The sequence below is a fragment of the Temnothorax americanus genome, unplaced genomic scaffold, assembly GCF_048541705.1.
Source record: "Temnothorax americanus isolate GAGA-0224 unplaced genomic scaffold, ASM4854170v1 Scaffold20, whole genome shotgun sequence".
Classification (NCBI taxonomy): Eukaryota; Metazoa; Arthropoda; class Insecta; order Hymenoptera; family Formicidae; genus Temnothorax; species Temnothorax americanus.
Window position 1 is genome coordinate 1,652,997 of NW_027509339.1, and position 18,484 is coordinate 1,671,480.

Sequence of the window (18,484 nt, forward strand, 5' to 3'; positions counted from 1 at the left end):
TACAATGTTTCATCTAAAAAGAAATAATTTTTATAAATTGATAGAATAAAATATATGTTAATGGAATAAAATTGTTGTTTAAATGACTAGATTTCCCGGTAGATTTTGGCATCTCGTTCTCCAATTCTCTGTATTGAAATTTAAAAGACATTAAGAATCTCTGCTAGATCATCATTCAACTTGTGTTTGATATGAATTTTTTTTATTTAAACAATCTCTAGCTTCCTCAGGAAAGTACAAGTTTCCATTATATCCTCGCACCAACAAATAATATTGTTTTCGTTAAAATACAAATGTCTATGCATCTCTGCATTGTGTGTACATGTCTCGTATCTTCGCCGGTTTGTTTAAGCTCAATAACATTGCTACGCGAGGATCCTCTCACGGATGCGGGAAACGGAAAAAGGACGCGTTCGAATTCTATTCATTGCAACGCCACCGAGTTTTGTGTCTCAGAGCTTGGAAAGGAGGAAGACAAAAAAAGGAATGAAACGAATGTTTGGCGCCAAATACACACGTTTCGATATGCTCCAGTAAGGAAAAAATGCTACAGCACCATGTGCACGTTTCTACGTGTGTGTTTGGGGTACCTTCATGAGGGACATACGACTACACGGCTCGCTACTTTAAGATCTACTTTCGTATTTGCAGCGAAGTGCGAAGAACTGGATAACGTTATTTAACTCTAGGATGCGCTTCAAGGATCCTTCGAGGACCGTTCTACCCGTTAAAATTTCCCAGGCATCAGATCGTCGAGATCTGAGATTTTTTTATTTCCAAAAGATCTAGATATCGCTTCACGCCGATTGGGGAAACCCACAGTTTTAATTCGCATTACATTCCAATTTGAAAGATAGTTGTGATAAATGAAACGTGAAACGACCGCGAGAGTTCGTTTCTATCTACGTTTGAATTGACTTCGTGTATGATTTATAAATGATTTAGCATCCTAGAATTAAAAGCACGCTCTAGGGAACAAGTGAAAGCACGAAATTTTGCGAAGAGAGGAAGAAGGTCGAGGTGCGATCTCCAAATCGAGAGTTCGAATCGAATATCGAGTAAATCGAGGGGGGAAAAAAGCTCTTTTCCGGAAATTTTTATCTGGAATGTCTCAATAAAAATTCATCGGTTTCGCTAAAGCGTTTAATCGCCAAAGAGTATCGAGACGAACTTTCAAGTTTGTTCTCGCCTATCATTCGTTCGTCGATTATCAAAATGTTATCTCTAATTTTGCTTCTCATTTCGTTCACACGTATATTTGGTCACAAATCTGTACACTATTAAATTTAAAAAATTTGGAAATAACTTATCAAATCACAATTCTCGAATACACTGTATTAGCTTGTAGAAAAAATTTCCCTACAAATCCGCAGGCAGATAGAAAAGATTTTAAAAAAAGCAACTAAGCATAATTTGAATAAAAAAATTGGATCATTATTCAAGTATCTCTGTAAACTTTTTTTTTTACCGTAAACTACGACCAAATCTACGTGCTGGATTATCTTAAGAGTATAAATTGACGGCTATAAAATGCTTTAGTTCTCGTTCAATATTACCTGCATAATAATAATAAAATAATAATAACGCTACTAAATTGTATACATTAATATTAATAATATAACACTACTAATTTGTAAATTTTTAATATTAAATATAATCAAAAAATATCTATCGCATTATTACTCCTGTACTTTTTCCTCCTTTCTGCTTCGCGCATATGATTGTAACGCGCGGATAATGATAGTAATGTAGCAAAGTACAAACTCTTTCGTGATACGGCGCGATCGTTTACATTACTTCACGATCTTCTCTTCTACGTAAAGCTCACACACATACGCCTCATCCGTATCACACCACTATCGCTCTTCGTTTTGCATTCCGTCATATGAAAAATTGGCAGCGTCTCGAGGTTCGAGTTTTCGTTAGTTGTAATCCCGTTGTATACAGAATATTCTCTTAAGAAGGCGAAAGATTTTAAAAATTACAATGGGGCATATGATTGCCATAAATGTGTTTTCTCTATCACTTGGCCTCTCTCTCTCTCTCTCTCACTCTCTTTCACACGGTTAATTATTTCCCTTATCACATTCTCTCCCTCTCTCGCACTCGTTCCCTCATTCTTTCGGAAATCTTGGTAGCTAAAGCCATTCGGCGAGTACCGCGCGGTTCAACCTTATGTTGAAGGTATGCAGAACAAATTCTCTCTATATGGCGCGATATCCTTACATTTCTTTCTCTCTCGGCTAGTCATTATATTAGTACTACTCTTATAGTACTTCGATATATATATTTATTTATATACTTATATGTATATATATATATATCAAGTAAAGGCCACGAGTGTGTTCAATATAAAATCGCTAAAGTGTTATCAAAATTCGTTCGTACGAAAATAGTTCGGTACGGTTTTACCAGCAATAGGCCATGCCATCGTGTTGAATCGCTTACGTTTATTAATCCGGAGTGACAGATTGTGCCGCAATAGTGATTCGCGTGTGATGCGCGAGGGGACAACTGCGACATGCGATTTACAAACGACGACCGAGACATTTATCTTAAAAGTATTGAAATTTTGGAAATGGGTAAATTGAAGTATTGAATTTTGTAAAAGAATAGATTTAAAGATTCATATCTGTTCGCATAGAATCACCAAGATTTCCTCTGAACATATACACGAGATACTTAACCAATAAGTAATATTGTTCAAGAAGACTCTAGGCTAATATAAAAGACGAATAAAATTGGATGTCGTGAGATGTCCCCTTGCTCGAAACGGTCGCTTCCCAATACGAACTTCAAGGTGAATTACGCCTAAATTTCTATCTAACTCGGTACAATATGAGCCACGTGCCTTATCTCGATTCCTCTATAGTCGGTGTTCGACGTTAGCACCTAACTTAGATGTAGCCGGTCAACTAGCGGCTTTTCCGAACGTACTATCTGTCTACAAATATGGCCCGAATTAAGCGTACAAAATAAAAGAAAACCGTCCGTAAACAGGTAACGACCGCGATTGCCGTCGCGACACATCGGCCGAGATGCGAGTGATAGTCATAGCGTTTGATGGCTTTTCGAAAGCGAATCCTTATTATCAAGGACGGACAATACGTGACGGCGCGATAAGAACGTGACGGATAGAAGGACACCGGTAGATAATCAGCGGCGAAGAATCGGCATCTTGCGATACGAATAAATGACCGGCAGTAATACTTATTATGAGGCGAGACCAATACTGGCACCTCGGTAATCGAGATATTAGGTCCATCGATGCGCAGACAAAGGTTTAAGTAACGGTAACGGACTGATTCAATACCGAAAATTTTCTTGTCACTTGGGCGCAAAGTGCCTTTTATCTTGTCGAAACCAGAATTATAATATCGTTACGCTAAATTATTAGAGTAATAATAATATTCAAAACTTAGTTTTTGCTACTAGGAGACAGTTAAAGTAAGGGGGAACTATCAGTTTCACAAGCAAGGCACTTCTGCGCGAAGTAGCGAGAAAATTTACTCGCGCTCCTGAGGCATGTGACGATTCCGCCAATCGTGCAGCGTTAACGTGGAAGTATACGTGGAAGACGACGCGAGTCACTCGCTCTCGTCGCGTTTCTCACCAAAAAAAAGGTGAGAGCTTTGATTATCGGTTTTGCGTGAAAGTATAGTGAATCGTCATTAAACTAACGTGGAATATTGCTCATAATTCTCGTTATATACGATAATCACGGTTGTCATTCGCGCAAATGTTGAGAAAGATTGAAGTTTAATTGATCGGAAATATATATGTCTGTTGTTATTCAAATTATTCTATTTATACATTGATTGTAGAATATATACTTCTCTCTATTTCTCTCCCTGTCTTATCTTCTATTAATCGCCTTCTCTTTTTCTCTTTTCGTTATCGTCAGCATTTTACTGCATTCCCCGCTTTCGCAAAGTCAGGTGAAAAATTGAAGGTAGGAAAGGACATGTATAAGGTAAGTGATTAGATGCACGCACATTAATTTACATGTTCTCGAACTGATCAACGCGGCGTTTGGTGTTCCCTTTGCGAATCTCGCGAAGTGTCTTGTACTTGTCGCGGCCTTGGCGCACGTTTTCCCTGTGAATCTTATCCATCACCGTCTCCTTGGTTTCGTCACGCGACTGGGCAAGATCTTGTTTCAATGCCTGTCAATGAGAGCGTTCCATTATAGCAGTGCATACAAAATTTCTCGTGAAGTTTGTGTCAAATCGCACATAAACGTATTTTCAGATTTTTTACTAGAGGAATAAACGGTTAAAAGCAGAAGTTTTAACTGTATAAAATTACAAAATTGCTTAAAATAAAAAATAAAAAGCTGAATAAAATATATTGAAATCAGATATCAACGTACCTTCAATTGGTCGTGGAGACGTTCATTTCTCTCTGCTAAAGTGCGTCGCTCTTCGACAGGATCGATTATTGACTCATCAGTCGCGAGGTCCTTAGTAACATCTCCTTGAGGAACCTCGTCTTCACCTTCCTCTTCGCCCTCTTCGTTCTCCTCGACATGATGATGATGCGGAGTTTGATTGGCCTGATATTGTCGGTCAGCTTCTTCTTGTCTCAGTCTTGCATAACAAGAATGATAAACATGCAATTATCCTCGATTATGTTAAAGAAACAAAAAATGAGAAAAAAGACGAAAATTGCTCATACTTGGCAGCTTCGAACTCGGCCTGTAATCTCCTAGCTTCCGCGTCTTTAGCCTCCACCTCGGATTGTATGCGTTGTACCTCCTCCTGCTTGGCTCTTATCTCCTGCTCGAGTTTAGCGCGCTCCGCAGCCTCCATCTCGTGCGACAGTTCTAACTTTTCCATCATCACTGTCAATTCCTACGTCACACGCAACACACAGGTTACAGAGAAAAAAATCGTGCGTAGACACATTCATTGAGCAACATATGTAATTATTGTAATTATGTAAATTAGATAAAAGATAAAAACGACATTAATTATTTATTGGTTGGGTATTGGGTAGTGATATAGTTTTTCTTTAAATCATGGTTAAATAGACTCACTTTCTGGCGATTCTCTAGCTCTTCCTTGGCAGCCTGCAATTGTTTCAGCTGTTCCTCCAAGCGCCGAATCATTTCCTGAGCTTCGTTCAACTCAGCCTGCCGCCTATCCATTTCCTCGGCCATGTTTCTTAGCCTCTCTTCGTATTCTTGTTGCTTTTTCTCCGCACGCTCTCGGGCAGCTATCTCCAGTTGCAATTTCTCTCTCTGTTGCTGTTTCGCCATCTTTTCGTCTCTAGCTTGAGCCTGAAGGAATTTTATCACAATCGTTACAATCTCAGAAGCAAAATATGTATATGTTATAATTAATTAAAGTAAATCCTAAACGATTATATAATCAGCCTTTAGTTAATCGTTAAATTAAAATATTTTAATTCTAGATAGATGCAATATGCTATAATGGTTACGTAAAGTGATGATCAAATATTGTTAACGATAACGTTATATAATCAGGTTTAGATAAGTATATGCATCAATAATTATGTTTTCGCAGCTCAATATCAGATATAACGTAATATTCCTACCTTCATCTGCTGCACGTCGATCGTGTCCGGCTTACGTCTGCGCATGTAAAGCTCGTGATTGCCCATGCATAGCGCAAGAATTCTCTTGTTAATCTTGACTCTGGCGGCGAAAAATACAAAGTCCGGTGCCTTCTTGTCGATTGGCTTGATTATGAATTTCTTATCGTTGAACGAGATATTCCGTATCTCGGACCAGGGGAAGCCGATTTTCGGCGTGAGCTTATCGTCCTTCTCATAGATGTTCAAACCTAAAGCATCCACACCCAACCAAAGGTCTGTGCCCTTCTTGTTGCGAATTTCAAAGTAATTCACACCATACATCTCTAAGTCCTACGGAAAGCAAAAATAAAGGAAAATACTAAAACGATACCAGTGATACTAGTCCAAGAGTAGCAGTATTCCATAAATTTTCGCATGGTAAAATATTTCCGAGTGCAGAAATAGAGTCTGCGTAATATTCTCGGAAAGACGGATTAAAAACCAATATCTTGTAAATAAATGTCGAGTTAAAATACGATATTATATGAGTAATTAAAAAGTATAATCAATACGCGTTGCTGTTACACAGATGCGCAGACCTGTAGGAATAGATTGCAGCACCAACTAACGAGAATGCTTTACATAAAATTTCTAAAAACAAATTATTTCTAATATAGTTTACGTAAATAATAAAAAAGGAAAATAATTTTTGCAATCGATAAATAAATATTGACGCGTATGTCATATCCATTCCCCCTCCTGAAGTCTTCGTCATATATTTCGGTACACGTTATTTAACAGCGAATTAATACCTGAGCAATTTTCAGATACTCCATCATGGCGTCCTCTCGCAGCATACCACGATGTTCCTGCCACCAATTCGTAATAGAGGTGTCCCAGTCTTCTTTGCTCATTTTATGTTGGTCCACAACGCGCTGTGGTAACAGCCGATCATTCGCCAGGAACCCAGCGGGATGGTTGCCCTTCTGATAGTCTCCATGTCTCGCTTGAACGGCATACGAAGCCAACAAAACGGATGTTTCCGGTGGGCAATATATTTCATCCGTGAGAATACCGTTCTTCACCTGCAATCAATTAAAACATTGATATCGATTATTTAGTAACGTATTACTAAACATATAATTATTTAAACAGCAATATCGGTTAACGAAAATCTCTATCTATATCTCGATTTATATCTATTCTATATATATGTATATATAAATAAATGTATGTTTGTATGTTTGTCCGCTATGCAAATCTACAGTTTTTAAATTAGAACAATCAAATTTGGTATACTATCTCATGATAAGAACTTAGACCATAGAGGGTTTTGGAAAGAGGTCTGAGCCCGGGGACAAGAGGCCCCCATACAAAAGTGTCTAAAAAAAGCTCCTTTAAAAAAAAAAATTTTTTTTTGGAGTAAATATTACTATTTAGGGAAAAGTAGAAAGAGCTAGTATTGTAATAAAATTCAATAATCAGATTGCGGCTTATTATAAGCAATTAATAAAATATTTATAAATTAATATAAAAAAACAAGATTTTATTTTACGATCGTTTGAAATAAATATTATTCCAAATTATAAATAAAATTCCGCTAATTTCACAAGACATCGTTATTCTTAAACACTGATGTATCTGACTGTTTCAACTGGGCAAAAAAAATTAAAAGCGTATTCGGGGCGAGGATGAAATGATGAAGAACGAGAAGAAGCAAATCAGATAAACGAACAGTCTGATGCACATGGCTTATAATCCAACCGACGAATGAATGAGATGCATTGTTTTTATGTTACATCAATTTGCTCTGTACCTCAATCATAAGTTTCGGAATTACTTCGAGAACAGAAGTACCAAATTGAAAATTGTTACTAAAATCGCGAGTGGAAAGAGAGAGAAAAATAAAGCGAGAAAAATGCATAAATAATTTTTCTTACCTGGAGGTAAAAAAGTCGCAGCGTAATGTCTTGTATCAGTTCCTCGGCGACGTCTTCGGGATAGAATTTTGCACGAAACTTGAACTGCAGTGGAGTCTCCTTCTTGACTTCCTGGCTCATCACCTGCAAATATCGGAAAAAATAAAATGACAGTCGAAAGTGTCTCTCGTCTTTATCACACTTGACGCTCAACCGTGTAAAAGCGTGCAAAGTGTTTATGAGTCGCGTCATAAGATAATAGTTGGACAAACAAAAATCTCGTGACGTAAAGATATTCATGTCCATATGGATAAATATACGTGAGACATGAGATTGTGAGTTGCATGAAATAGCAGAAAAATATTTTTCATTAAAAGAGTTGTGATTTTGCATTAAGGAAATTGATATGTTAATCTTACTATACGTCTTAGAGTATATATTATTACACTACTAATATAATTATTTCAAGATATTTTAATGTAATTTAATACATCTTTTGTGTATCGCAGTAAAAATTAATAAAGTAAGATATCTAGAATATCTGTTTCCGCTTTCAAAAATTTCAGTTTTGTTCCCTCGTAAAAACTGTCGTTATACTTATATAAATTCTTCTCCATATTGTAATACCTCGTCACAGATATATTCGCGCTATATTGTCAACGTTATTATCAAAGAGTTCATCATAATTACGTAATGCGTACGATATCAGTATTGTAGATACGATCGAAGTTGAGTATCTACCGCCGCATTTCTTAAATACAGATAGTTCAAAAATCGTTCGTCATCGTACAAGAAAACGTGTGATTACGGTATAGAATTACACTAATTACCTTGATGAATACACATGTTTGGCAGTTGTGCAAAAAGTCAAAAAACTGTTTATCTCAACTTTCATACAATTCTTATGCCAACAATTGAAAACATTATGCCGCTACAATAATGTAATTACGTAATTGTGTTATTGTAAAAATAGAAGAAAATAAGGCACGCTCTATTATATTAATAGAAATAAAGTCTTTGTAGTAATTCTTATTTGATAATAAAATTTTTATAAGATAACGGAATTTCCCGTTACAGCACGATAAATGAAACTGACAATCTGTCTAACAATAAGAACGAAGATGATGATTTTCGATTCATCGCGACACACAATCGCGTTTTGTTGTGTTACGTTAAAGACACTCGAAATGATAAGTATCGCGAAAGTTATTGGAGCGCGAAAGTGTCTCGAGCAGCGATTTCGTACGCGAGGAATGCATTTGCCTTAGTCACTCATTATTCATTCTCGCGGGAGTCTTATCCAAATGTACCGCCGAAAGAATTTGCGTCACGACGACGACGACAGTCTCGACTGCGTCGAGTTTGTGCTCCTCGCATTTTACCGGAGCAACTTATCTGTGTATTAACGAGAAATAAAAAAAATGTTGCAGCAGATAAGGAACCGCGGCGGCGTTCCTGGGTAGCTATCGCAACGACAATTAACCACGTTTTTCCGCGATATCTCCAGCGTAATGTACGAGAATAGCATTGCGATGCGTATAATTATGTAACGTATACCTGTACTACTGAAAATCAAATCAAGCAGAAAGGATATTTGGTGACGCGAGACTCTTTATTCCGCTACGTCATCCTATCCTTTTTTTTACAGCAACTGCCAGACACATGTGATGAACCGTTCGCGACTCATATTATTTCATAAAGGTATATGAGAAGCAAAAACATAGTTCGCGCGTACGTCACGTCTATAGTAATATTGTTTCAAAAAACACACGTGAGATTATTACATTATCTTGTGTCGAGACTTGCATGACATAAGATAATAAAATAAAAATAAAACAGTTATAATACATGACAGAGATAATAAAATAATAATTCAAACAATTATTCCAATTATATCATACTGCGATAAGTTAAGAGATAAATTATATCTTATATAATGGCAAAACATGGCAAAAGACAAAGCAACTTTTGCTACTAAATAAATCGTAAAAATTTTCGATCGAATGTTTAAGCGATGTCTAAAATGGTCCTATCAAATTTTGTCTTTTTGTGTCAAAAAAGAAAAGACATTCTCTGTTATCTTGATTTAAATTTTAAAATAAATTTCGCTAATTTTTATATTATTTTTTGTGCTGTATACCTTGTATAATTGTATAATATATCGTTGCAAATAAACAAACAAATTTGAAACGCTTAGGTGTATGCATCTCGTGGAGATAATAAAAGCAAAACGACACTTATCTCTCTGAAACGTGTGAATAAGTAAAGTGCTCTTATCTGAGTAAGAATTAATGGGAACTGCGAATTTATCGTCTAGTGATTAATTCGGCTAATATCAAACGCCAAGGACGAGAGTATATAAAAAGATCACCGATAATGACGTATTATCTCTATCTACTCAATTCGGGAATTCAAGTATGGGTGCTGAGAACACATCGAAATAATAAAAAGGATCAGAAAACTCTTTGTGATCTTACGTGGCAGATTTTTCGAAGACCGCACGGAACCACCTGCAATTATTTACCAATATCACATATTGCCCTTACACTTAGGGTGTTATCGGTGCATCACATGCATTTAATCAAAAATATCGGTTTTCATGTTTAGTGTCACGAATAAATAAAACGAGATTACAAGCCGATAATACTAATATTTTATAAAACTATAGTATTATAAAATCGTATTTAAACAACCTACATAATTTATGACAATTAAAATTTCAAATAACTTTTCTTTACCAATGAGTAATAAAAAAGTGACGACTTAATGTCCATTTCCACCAATGCCGATTAACTTTAATCTCGGTTTAACTTATTTTTTATCTTCTTCTAATTTTCAGAACTAAAAAAAGATAAAAAATAAATTAAACCGAGATTAAAGTTACTTAATCTACGTTGGTACAAATAAACATAAATGATTTTGACGCACGCAACAAGCGCGGCTTAACGTTACTTGCATATCTGTGTCGGACGAAAATAACAAAGAATAATTAGATTACGAAAAACTCGATGCGCATGCCTTTTTGTATGCGAGGTACAGTTTCTCGCGAACAAACAGATCGTCAAAGTGGCATCCGTGCATTAGATGCGTTTCAAGGACGGCATTTAAAAAAAACCTACCAGTCACGATCAGGATCATGATCATGATCATGATCATGATGTAACGGCATGGAATCGCCTTCTTATTTATCAAACAACATATGATTTGTTATCGCTACTTTTTCAGACAGAAGGTACGACAAATAGTTGACGCGACGTCTCGTTTGACGGCAAGTACAATCTCGCGTCTGTCTCATAACAAGACTACACAATGAAAGAGTTATACGAGTCATGGGGCGGTATTCATCGATCATCACGTTCTTTATAGTCGTATAGCTCCTGAATAAAAATTTCTTTATTTACACACATACTCGCTATAAGAAATTCTTATTCTTCAACGACTTCGAATACCCACTTCTGGACTCAATACTAAATACGAGACTAAATATATATTTCAGAAAAGGATGTCTCCGTGTCGTCAAACGTGCATCGCGTTTCGTTGGCATGCATGCAGCACAACACGCTGATCAAACTGTTCGCAACTTACCCTAGACAAGAACGAACGTCCACTCTTCCAGTTGTTAGTATTGCGGTTGGCATGCGTTCAAAGAATAAAAATACAGTGATGTTAAAGTATTGCGGTATATTAAAACCATTCTGTGCGTATCTCGGCCACGAGAGCGCGTCCTTGAAATTATCGAGTCGACATTCGAGGTATGTTGCAGATTTATGGTAAACCAGGTAAGTAGGATGCCACCTGCCGTGTCGTACAATGACAATAATTTTAAGGACTGCCGTGCGGACGAGAGAAGGAATTCAACTCAAGTCAGCGGAAGAAAATGTCACCAATATAAATGCTAATTCTATATAATACGTTTTATGACATAAATAACTCGTGTTATTATTCCCCCTTTTGTGTGAAAGTATATAAAACCACCGATAAATTGGAAAAAAATTCCACCTAACATTTAAAAAATTAATTTTTGTTAATTTTCTAGTGACAAAATTTGTAACTATTTTAATAGGACTATATGGAAATCAGAATTCAGCTTTTTCTTAAGAACGTTCACCGGTCCTTATACTAAAGAAAATCGATTTTCTATAGATTTTCTTGAAACTGTGAATATACGTTAATTTAGGTGTGCTTTATGCGTGGTATAAATTTCAGTACCTCTTGCGGTATAAAATTAATAGAGACACTGAGCGTCAAAGTTTCAACTTTTACCAAAATTTAGTAATTAGTATATAAGAACCGGTGAACGTCCTTAAGTGATAAATTTGCGTTAAAAATGTTTATCCGTATATCGTGAATAAAAAAATTCATGAAAATCGCTAATTATTAGAGCTCTCAGTTTAAAAAATATTCCTTTCTGACCGGATGACGGTCCTCCTAAATTTGCTAAATACCAAAAATAACGATGAGCTACCTGCAGTTTTTAAATCTCTTGTGCTCATCGATAAATTAAGTATTATTGATAGGTCGATTGAGACGGATAACGACAAATTTTTTACATCAAGTTTAAATGTCATTTGCTTGCCTAACAAAACTAATTAATTACCAACATTATAAATATTTAATGTTAAAATTTAATTATTCAATTTTATATAAAATCCCAATCAAATGTCTGTTAAAATAAAGTTTAAAACTGAAAAAGACGCACGTTCTTTATTATTTTATATTCTTAAAACTTGATTTAAAAAAGCCTTGGGTACAATATTGAAGTCTATCTTTAATAGAGAAGTATTGCTTTTCTAACTTTTAATCCACAGTTTTATAAAAGAATCGAAGAAACCTGATATAATTCCATATATCTTTCCTGAAATATTCATATCGCGAATATATTAACATTCTAAAGATCGCGATCAAAGTTGCAACGCATTTTGAATTTAAAATAACGAACTGATGATTGTCAGATTTTAGTATCTATTTTTATCCCTCGATCAGTGCGATGCAATCCAAGTTTGCATGCGTGGCCCAATATGGCCTTTTACAGCATTCGCGCGATAACGGAAAATACGGCATGAGAGACGCGGAGAGAACGGGTCGCAATGACACGAAAAAAACGAGAATGTGCCGATCGCTAGAGATCCTACCGCGTTTACGTAACAGCCAGTCCACAGTCCGCGAGGTGCGCACCTGCGTGAACCCGTGGTCTTTTTCGACTCGCAACCTGTTACGGAGATCAGGCGCACGATGATCAAGCATTCCCGCAGGATGTAGCCCCAGTTATACGGAGTCCTTGAAACGACACGTCCGTCGCATACCTCGAGACGAGTTTTACGAGACGCCTTTATCACACGCCACATTACGACTGTCCTCTGACAGTGACACACTGGCGTGATAATGAAATGAGGCATTGCTGCAGTATATGGCTTGACAAAAGCGCAGAGACGAACGAAAAATGCTGTTTTCACCGAATTTTGTCGGACAATAAAAAAAAAAGATTTTTTTAAATTCTCCGCATTTATTTTATTACAAAAAGGAAGGCAATAATAAGCATTGTCGATCTATGCATGATAAGAATACTAAATTTTTCATTTATGCGCTTAGATGGTAATTATCGCTTATTCTCGACTTATAACTGAGACCCTAATTTACTTCCGATGCCACATGCGAATATATTTTGCCATTTTTATTTTGCAACTGAAGAAGAATTGACTTGTCAATGACTTAATTCACCACGCTCTGCAAGATAAATTGGTGGCGTTAAATCCACGCCTATGAAAAATATTACGACGCGTCGTGCTTCACGGTCACTACAACGAATTACGATTCAATTAGCGATAAATTTATCGCGCGCGTTAATTGCGAAACGCGCGCGCGCCCAAGTATGGTTGGAAGCATTAGCCGTACCTCATAAGTTACTCATTATCGCGGAATTCCAGTCGTGTCAATCGTTCCAACTTTATCAAGGTGCCCGTGTTTTGAACACCGATAAAATTGCCATTTCGTGCCACGTATTAACAATATTACGGCAATGTATATCACCCAACTGAAGCTTTATTTGATGAATCAATACCGCACACTGAGGATGACGATTATCCATGTAATTTGCAGACAATTTGCTTCCTGAAGAAACTAATAGGAATTATGATTCACTGTATAAATATTCAAAGGATTACTGAAGCGAAACCATGTCTCATTTTGTTCCCGTCTATAATTAGTTAAAAGAATATTTCTTGGATGTATTTCTGCAACTTTTAATCTTGAAAGAAAATAACTTAATAATTTTCTTTCCTTCCACAGCACAGCATCGACGTAGGCGCATTATTTTTCTTTAGCAGTTTGATTCGCGACGGTATTTTAGCGTAAGAAAACATTGGATTGCGCCTTGATGGAGAAAGAACGCGTATACGACGTAATCTCAACAGGCATATAACGCTCGCAATTCACGCGAGAGCCGACCTCTGTTAAAGGGTTAATATGAATCCTAATTGGGAGAAAGTGACGCACCATTGGAAGGCTTAAGAGTTACGCGGAATAATCAACGATTCCGGCGCGTACGACAAATTAGCGCAACGCGCGAGTTTCTTAAAAGATACAACTTTAGAATGAGAAAGCTGAGATGAAAGGACAAAACGAGAAGACAATGTTTCACTTAAGTAATCCCCGAGAACTTTAATATAAAAAAAAAATATTTTTTCAGAGATACGTTATGTGTTATAATTCCAGTCAATTTTTGCGAGAAAAAGGACTATCGACGCCTTGACATTTTCATTCGATGCCGTAACTCTTTTACTTCTCCGATCATAAACAACCAATGATGAAGCTCTTTGTGCTTTCCCGCGAAGCAATTCCTTAGGCGGCTCCTCATCGCGTGACTCATCAGACGGTATTTTCATACTTACAACTGACGTAACACGCTCGATTGGATCGTTTAACAAGCGACACGCGTATCGGACAATGCGCGCGGGGGTGGTCATCGTCCGCGTTTCTCTTTCCCGTTTCTCTCTCTTGTATCGCAATCGCGACGCGATAACCGGTCCATTTCTGCGAAGACCCGCGGCACCAACGTCCTCGTTTTCTTTTTTTCCTTTTCTTGAACAATCTGTACACGCCTAGCAAGTCTTGCGAAACGGCTGACTCGTCTGCGGATGCTATCTTCCCCCCCCCCCCGAGATATAAGAATGCCACGCAACGGAGTACACCGAAGAATACATCTTACGAAACATTCCAGATTCATCGCGTGTCATCTCATAGATTTCTCGAGGCTGCATTAAATCTTCTTTAAGAAAAAGATCGAGATTGCGGATAAAAAAATTTTTCAAAAACTGAATTTCCCAAGATAAAAAACAAACACAAATAAAAATTTATTATATAAAAATTTATTAGATTTTTTAATTTTAACGGCTATTATAGTCGACGAGCAGACTTTTAATGTTGCAGGTTGAAAGATCGATGACCTATCTCGACATTTTCACCGAGGAAAACGTCGATTCCAAATTGCTCGAAGAATCCACGGGTGAAAGGTGGCCTGGCCAGGCCAACTCGGAGCGCCTTATTGTTGGCCTTATATATCCCTCTGCACAAAGATGATTTTCCACCTCTGCGTACACATCCGTACCTGACCCCGCACAGTACTTTCTTCTGTAATTGATTTATTAATATCCGATTCGTTGCGATATCTTTTTATTATGAAGAATTAATAATAAACAAGCAAAAATTAATAATTAAACAAATAAAAAATAAATTAATAATAAATAAAAGATAAGGAATTTATTTTTTTTTTAATTCTTTATTTATTATTTATTATTATTAGCTTATTTTTATTTGTTTAATTATTAATTTTTATTTTTTTTATTATTGTCTGTTTTTCAAACTTTGATTATCCTAAGATTTCTTTCACTATTGTCTTAATACATTTTTGTATTGTCATATAAAAAAATGTTCCCCCTATACTGACTGACCGACCATTACCTGTGGTCGTTATACCTCAATTATGTCCGCAATTGCTCGCGTTAGGGCAAGTCTATAGGGAACGAAAGAATCCTGACCCTTTCGGGATCTTACCAGGCCGTCGTCGAACTCGTCGTCGTCCGTATCCGAGTCCGTATAACCTCGCAGCTTTCGAACTTTCTTTTTCACCTCCTTCTTCACCACCCTCGCTATCGCGCTTTCCGGCTGCGTGCAATTGTTTCGTCATTAAGGGAAAATTTAATAAAAACGTGCGCTTGACGCCAGCTGGCTTATTATGCGGGGATGCGAGTGGAATAAACGAGCAAACTACGTACTATTCAACGATACATATATAAACTACGTCGAAAAAATGAGTCACGAATTAATTGATGTATTACTACACAATAGTCGCGGCTATCTGTAATAACAGATAACATAATTGCATTATCTAATCAGCGGTGATGCTAAATTAATGTCTTTCGGAAATCAGATTATCGAAATCATCAAAAACAAATCTGCGGCGAGTCTCTGTAAATATGAAACACCTTGATCCCGCTACTTGTGACGTATATGACTCGCGAGTATTTTTAACGTTGAAATAAATTCTCAGAAAGTAAAAAGTTTCTCAGTACGTGTAAGAAAAATAATGGAAAAAAAAAAAAAAATTTTTTTAATGGTTGCGGCATAAACAGACTCGAGGACGTGATTGTGTTTACAAAGATTTTAATTATATTTAAATGTAAATTCTTAAATATCTGAGAAAGATCTTCTGTGCATATCCGAAACTTATAAAGCGAAATTAACGAAGTTCCGCTTTCTCGCTTCAAGTATACAAATCAAATTAAACGGTTGTGGATATATCTACCTCGTGTTAACACATTAACCCATATATTCTTTCCCATCTTTGTTACCCAGCAGCTATTCACCTACGTTGGAATCTAGCTCTGATGTTTTATTTATTGCATGGAAGTGTGCTACCGTCGACGCATATCTAAGTACACGTTAAGGTTCAACGTACGAACAACAATGTTGCGTAAATAGCTATCGTGATTCACAAACGTGACAAATTCCGCGGAAAAACGACTCAAGGTGCTTTCGTTTCTCTATACTTACTTCAATATAAAAATAAAGAATGGAGCAACTTTGACTTGCTTGATTTATTTCTATACGTGATTCGTCGCAAGAAATAGAAATCTGAATTTATTATCTATAGCAGGGGGGGCGAAACTACTGTTGTATATTTATGAAGACAGAAATGTAAACATTATTAAAAATGTATTCTGAAAATGCTTACGTCACTTAAAGGACCTCGTGGGATAATTTTATCGCATAATTAATCGAGACTAGAGTCAATTTACTTGAAATGTCACGTTATACGTGACATTTAAATGAAGACGAACCGTAGAATAATTCTACGTGATAGACGCGACTGCTAAAACGAGACTGCTACGTGAGAACAGGCATTGCCACGCCAGCTGTTTCGCAGTGGCCTGGGTACCGCACAAGCACGCGCCTGTATTCCAGCCACCGCAATTTTCACCTGGCGAGCACCTGTCGCGTCGGTTTTTCCCCGTTTTCCTGTTCGGAGGCATATTAGGTTCGAAAGTCTAGTCGCGCGAGAAGTCTAATCGCGCCCGACTCGAGGCAGAACGACGAGAAATCTGGATGTGGTTTTTGTCGACGAGATAACCACTGAAAAAAGAAAGACAACCGACGAGACGAGCGACCAGTGGCGACTGTGTCAAGGTGAAGGAGCGTCGTCTTCGGCATTAACCGGTCGGTGAAAGCCGATGAAGAGTCTGGCTTGATCTACGAGTAACTGTACATGGACTCGAAAAATTGGAGTCGACTGATCGCGAACAGGTAGCAAAACCGGACATGCATATACTCGCTCGCCGAACGCCGGATGTTAATCCTTCGGGCGATGCGAGAGCCAATTCATATATCTTCTAACGGAAAGCGATCTTTGAAAATCGCCTCTAAATTCAACATTTCTCAAATAATCTTAATAATGCTTAAGTTATACAAATTTATTATAAATTTTTAGATTTAATATAGATTTAATATACATATATATATGTAATCTAATATAGATTATTAGAGAGAGAGAGATTTAATATAAATTATTTAATATATAAAATTAACTTTTTAATAAACCTGCAGTAAAAGGAAACACAGAAGATATTTCAGATACATTAAAATGAAGAAAATAAATTCAATAATTTGTCTTCCGAATATGCAGAAAGAAAACCCATCTGGAATTTTTATCTGTCTACAAATATTTAGAGGTTTGGAAAAAATAATAACGTGAAAGAGAGAAAAAGATTTTAAAAGTGAATTTTCGCGGAAGCATCAAGCGGCATTTTTCAATCGGCGATTTCTGACAAATGAGGAAAGTTTGCGAACTTCTCTTTTCTGACGTCTTTCAAGACCAAGTCAGAAAAATCGCGCTCCTGGTGTCGTGATCAGAAAAAGAAGCGCAAAGACGTCGAACACGTGTCTCGCACTTGAAAGACGATGACATCAGCATTTGTCACCGACCGAAGATCTAAGAAAAAGAACTCTTTTATCGTCGCTACGCGAATGGCGAGGCAAAAAATCTCGCCGCCGCTGATTCGTGCGCGATGTCACGCCGATTGAACGAAACTTCCATCGGAGAAGGTACACAAGTTGGAGAGAGAAACTGGAAACAAGTTAAAAATATACGGATAAAGAAAAAATATAAAAAATAAAGAAAAAAAAGTGAATTGAGGATCTAAGAGAGGTGTTGAATCAAACGAGTGGATTAACGTATATATAGGCATTCACCATATCCCGGAAAACGCGCGCGCGTTAACTACCTCCCCAGTGAAATGCAACGTGACGACGTATATACGTAATTAAAAGATGTTAAGGGAATATAATCCTATTAGAAAGTCTCGACTGCCACGTCCCAACCGCGTCTAAAAACAGGTTTCGTGCGAATCGGCGCAATGTACTTCACGAACGGCCGCTATTTGAGATCCTTGCACACAACATCGACGGGATACCTGGCTGCGTGCAATTCCTTAGGAAGTCGGCAATTACTTGGTACTTCGCGCAATAATTCCATA

At 37.0% G+C, this 18,484-nt stretch overlaps 1 protein-coding gene across 3 annotated transcripts in view; it reads right to left on the reverse strand.

Moving 5' to 3' along the window:
- Window positions 1-180: 180 nt before the first annotated feature.
- The window catches only part of Moe (moesin), a 35,235-nt gene continuing 16,931 nt past the window's right edge, over window positions 181-18,484 (reverse strand). For 2 of the 3 annotated variants that reach the window (XM_077406151.1, XM_077406150.1), the window contains 7 exons: window positions 7,479-7,601; window positions 6,351-6,623; window positions 5,560-5,889; window positions 5,039-5,281; window positions 4,678-4,853; window positions 4,373-4,589; window positions 181-4,166 (listed from right to left, as the gene is read on the reverse strand). In XM_077406151.1, coding sequence (XP_077262277.1) covers window positions 4,002-4,166; window positions 4,373-4,589; window positions 4,678-4,853; window positions 5,039-5,281; window positions 5,560-5,889; window positions 6,351-6,623; window positions 7,479-7,601 — 1,527 coding nt within the window. In that variant the 3' untranslated portion in view covers window positions 181-4,001. Of the gene's footprint in view, window positions 4,167-4,372; window positions 4,590-4,677; window positions 4,854-5,038; window positions 5,282-5,559; window positions 5,890-6,350; window positions 6,624-7,478; window positions 7,602-9,934; window positions 9,968-11,042; window positions 11,067-18,484 lie in introns of all 3 variants that reach the window. The other variant, XM_077406149.1, reaches the window with a different exon arrangement.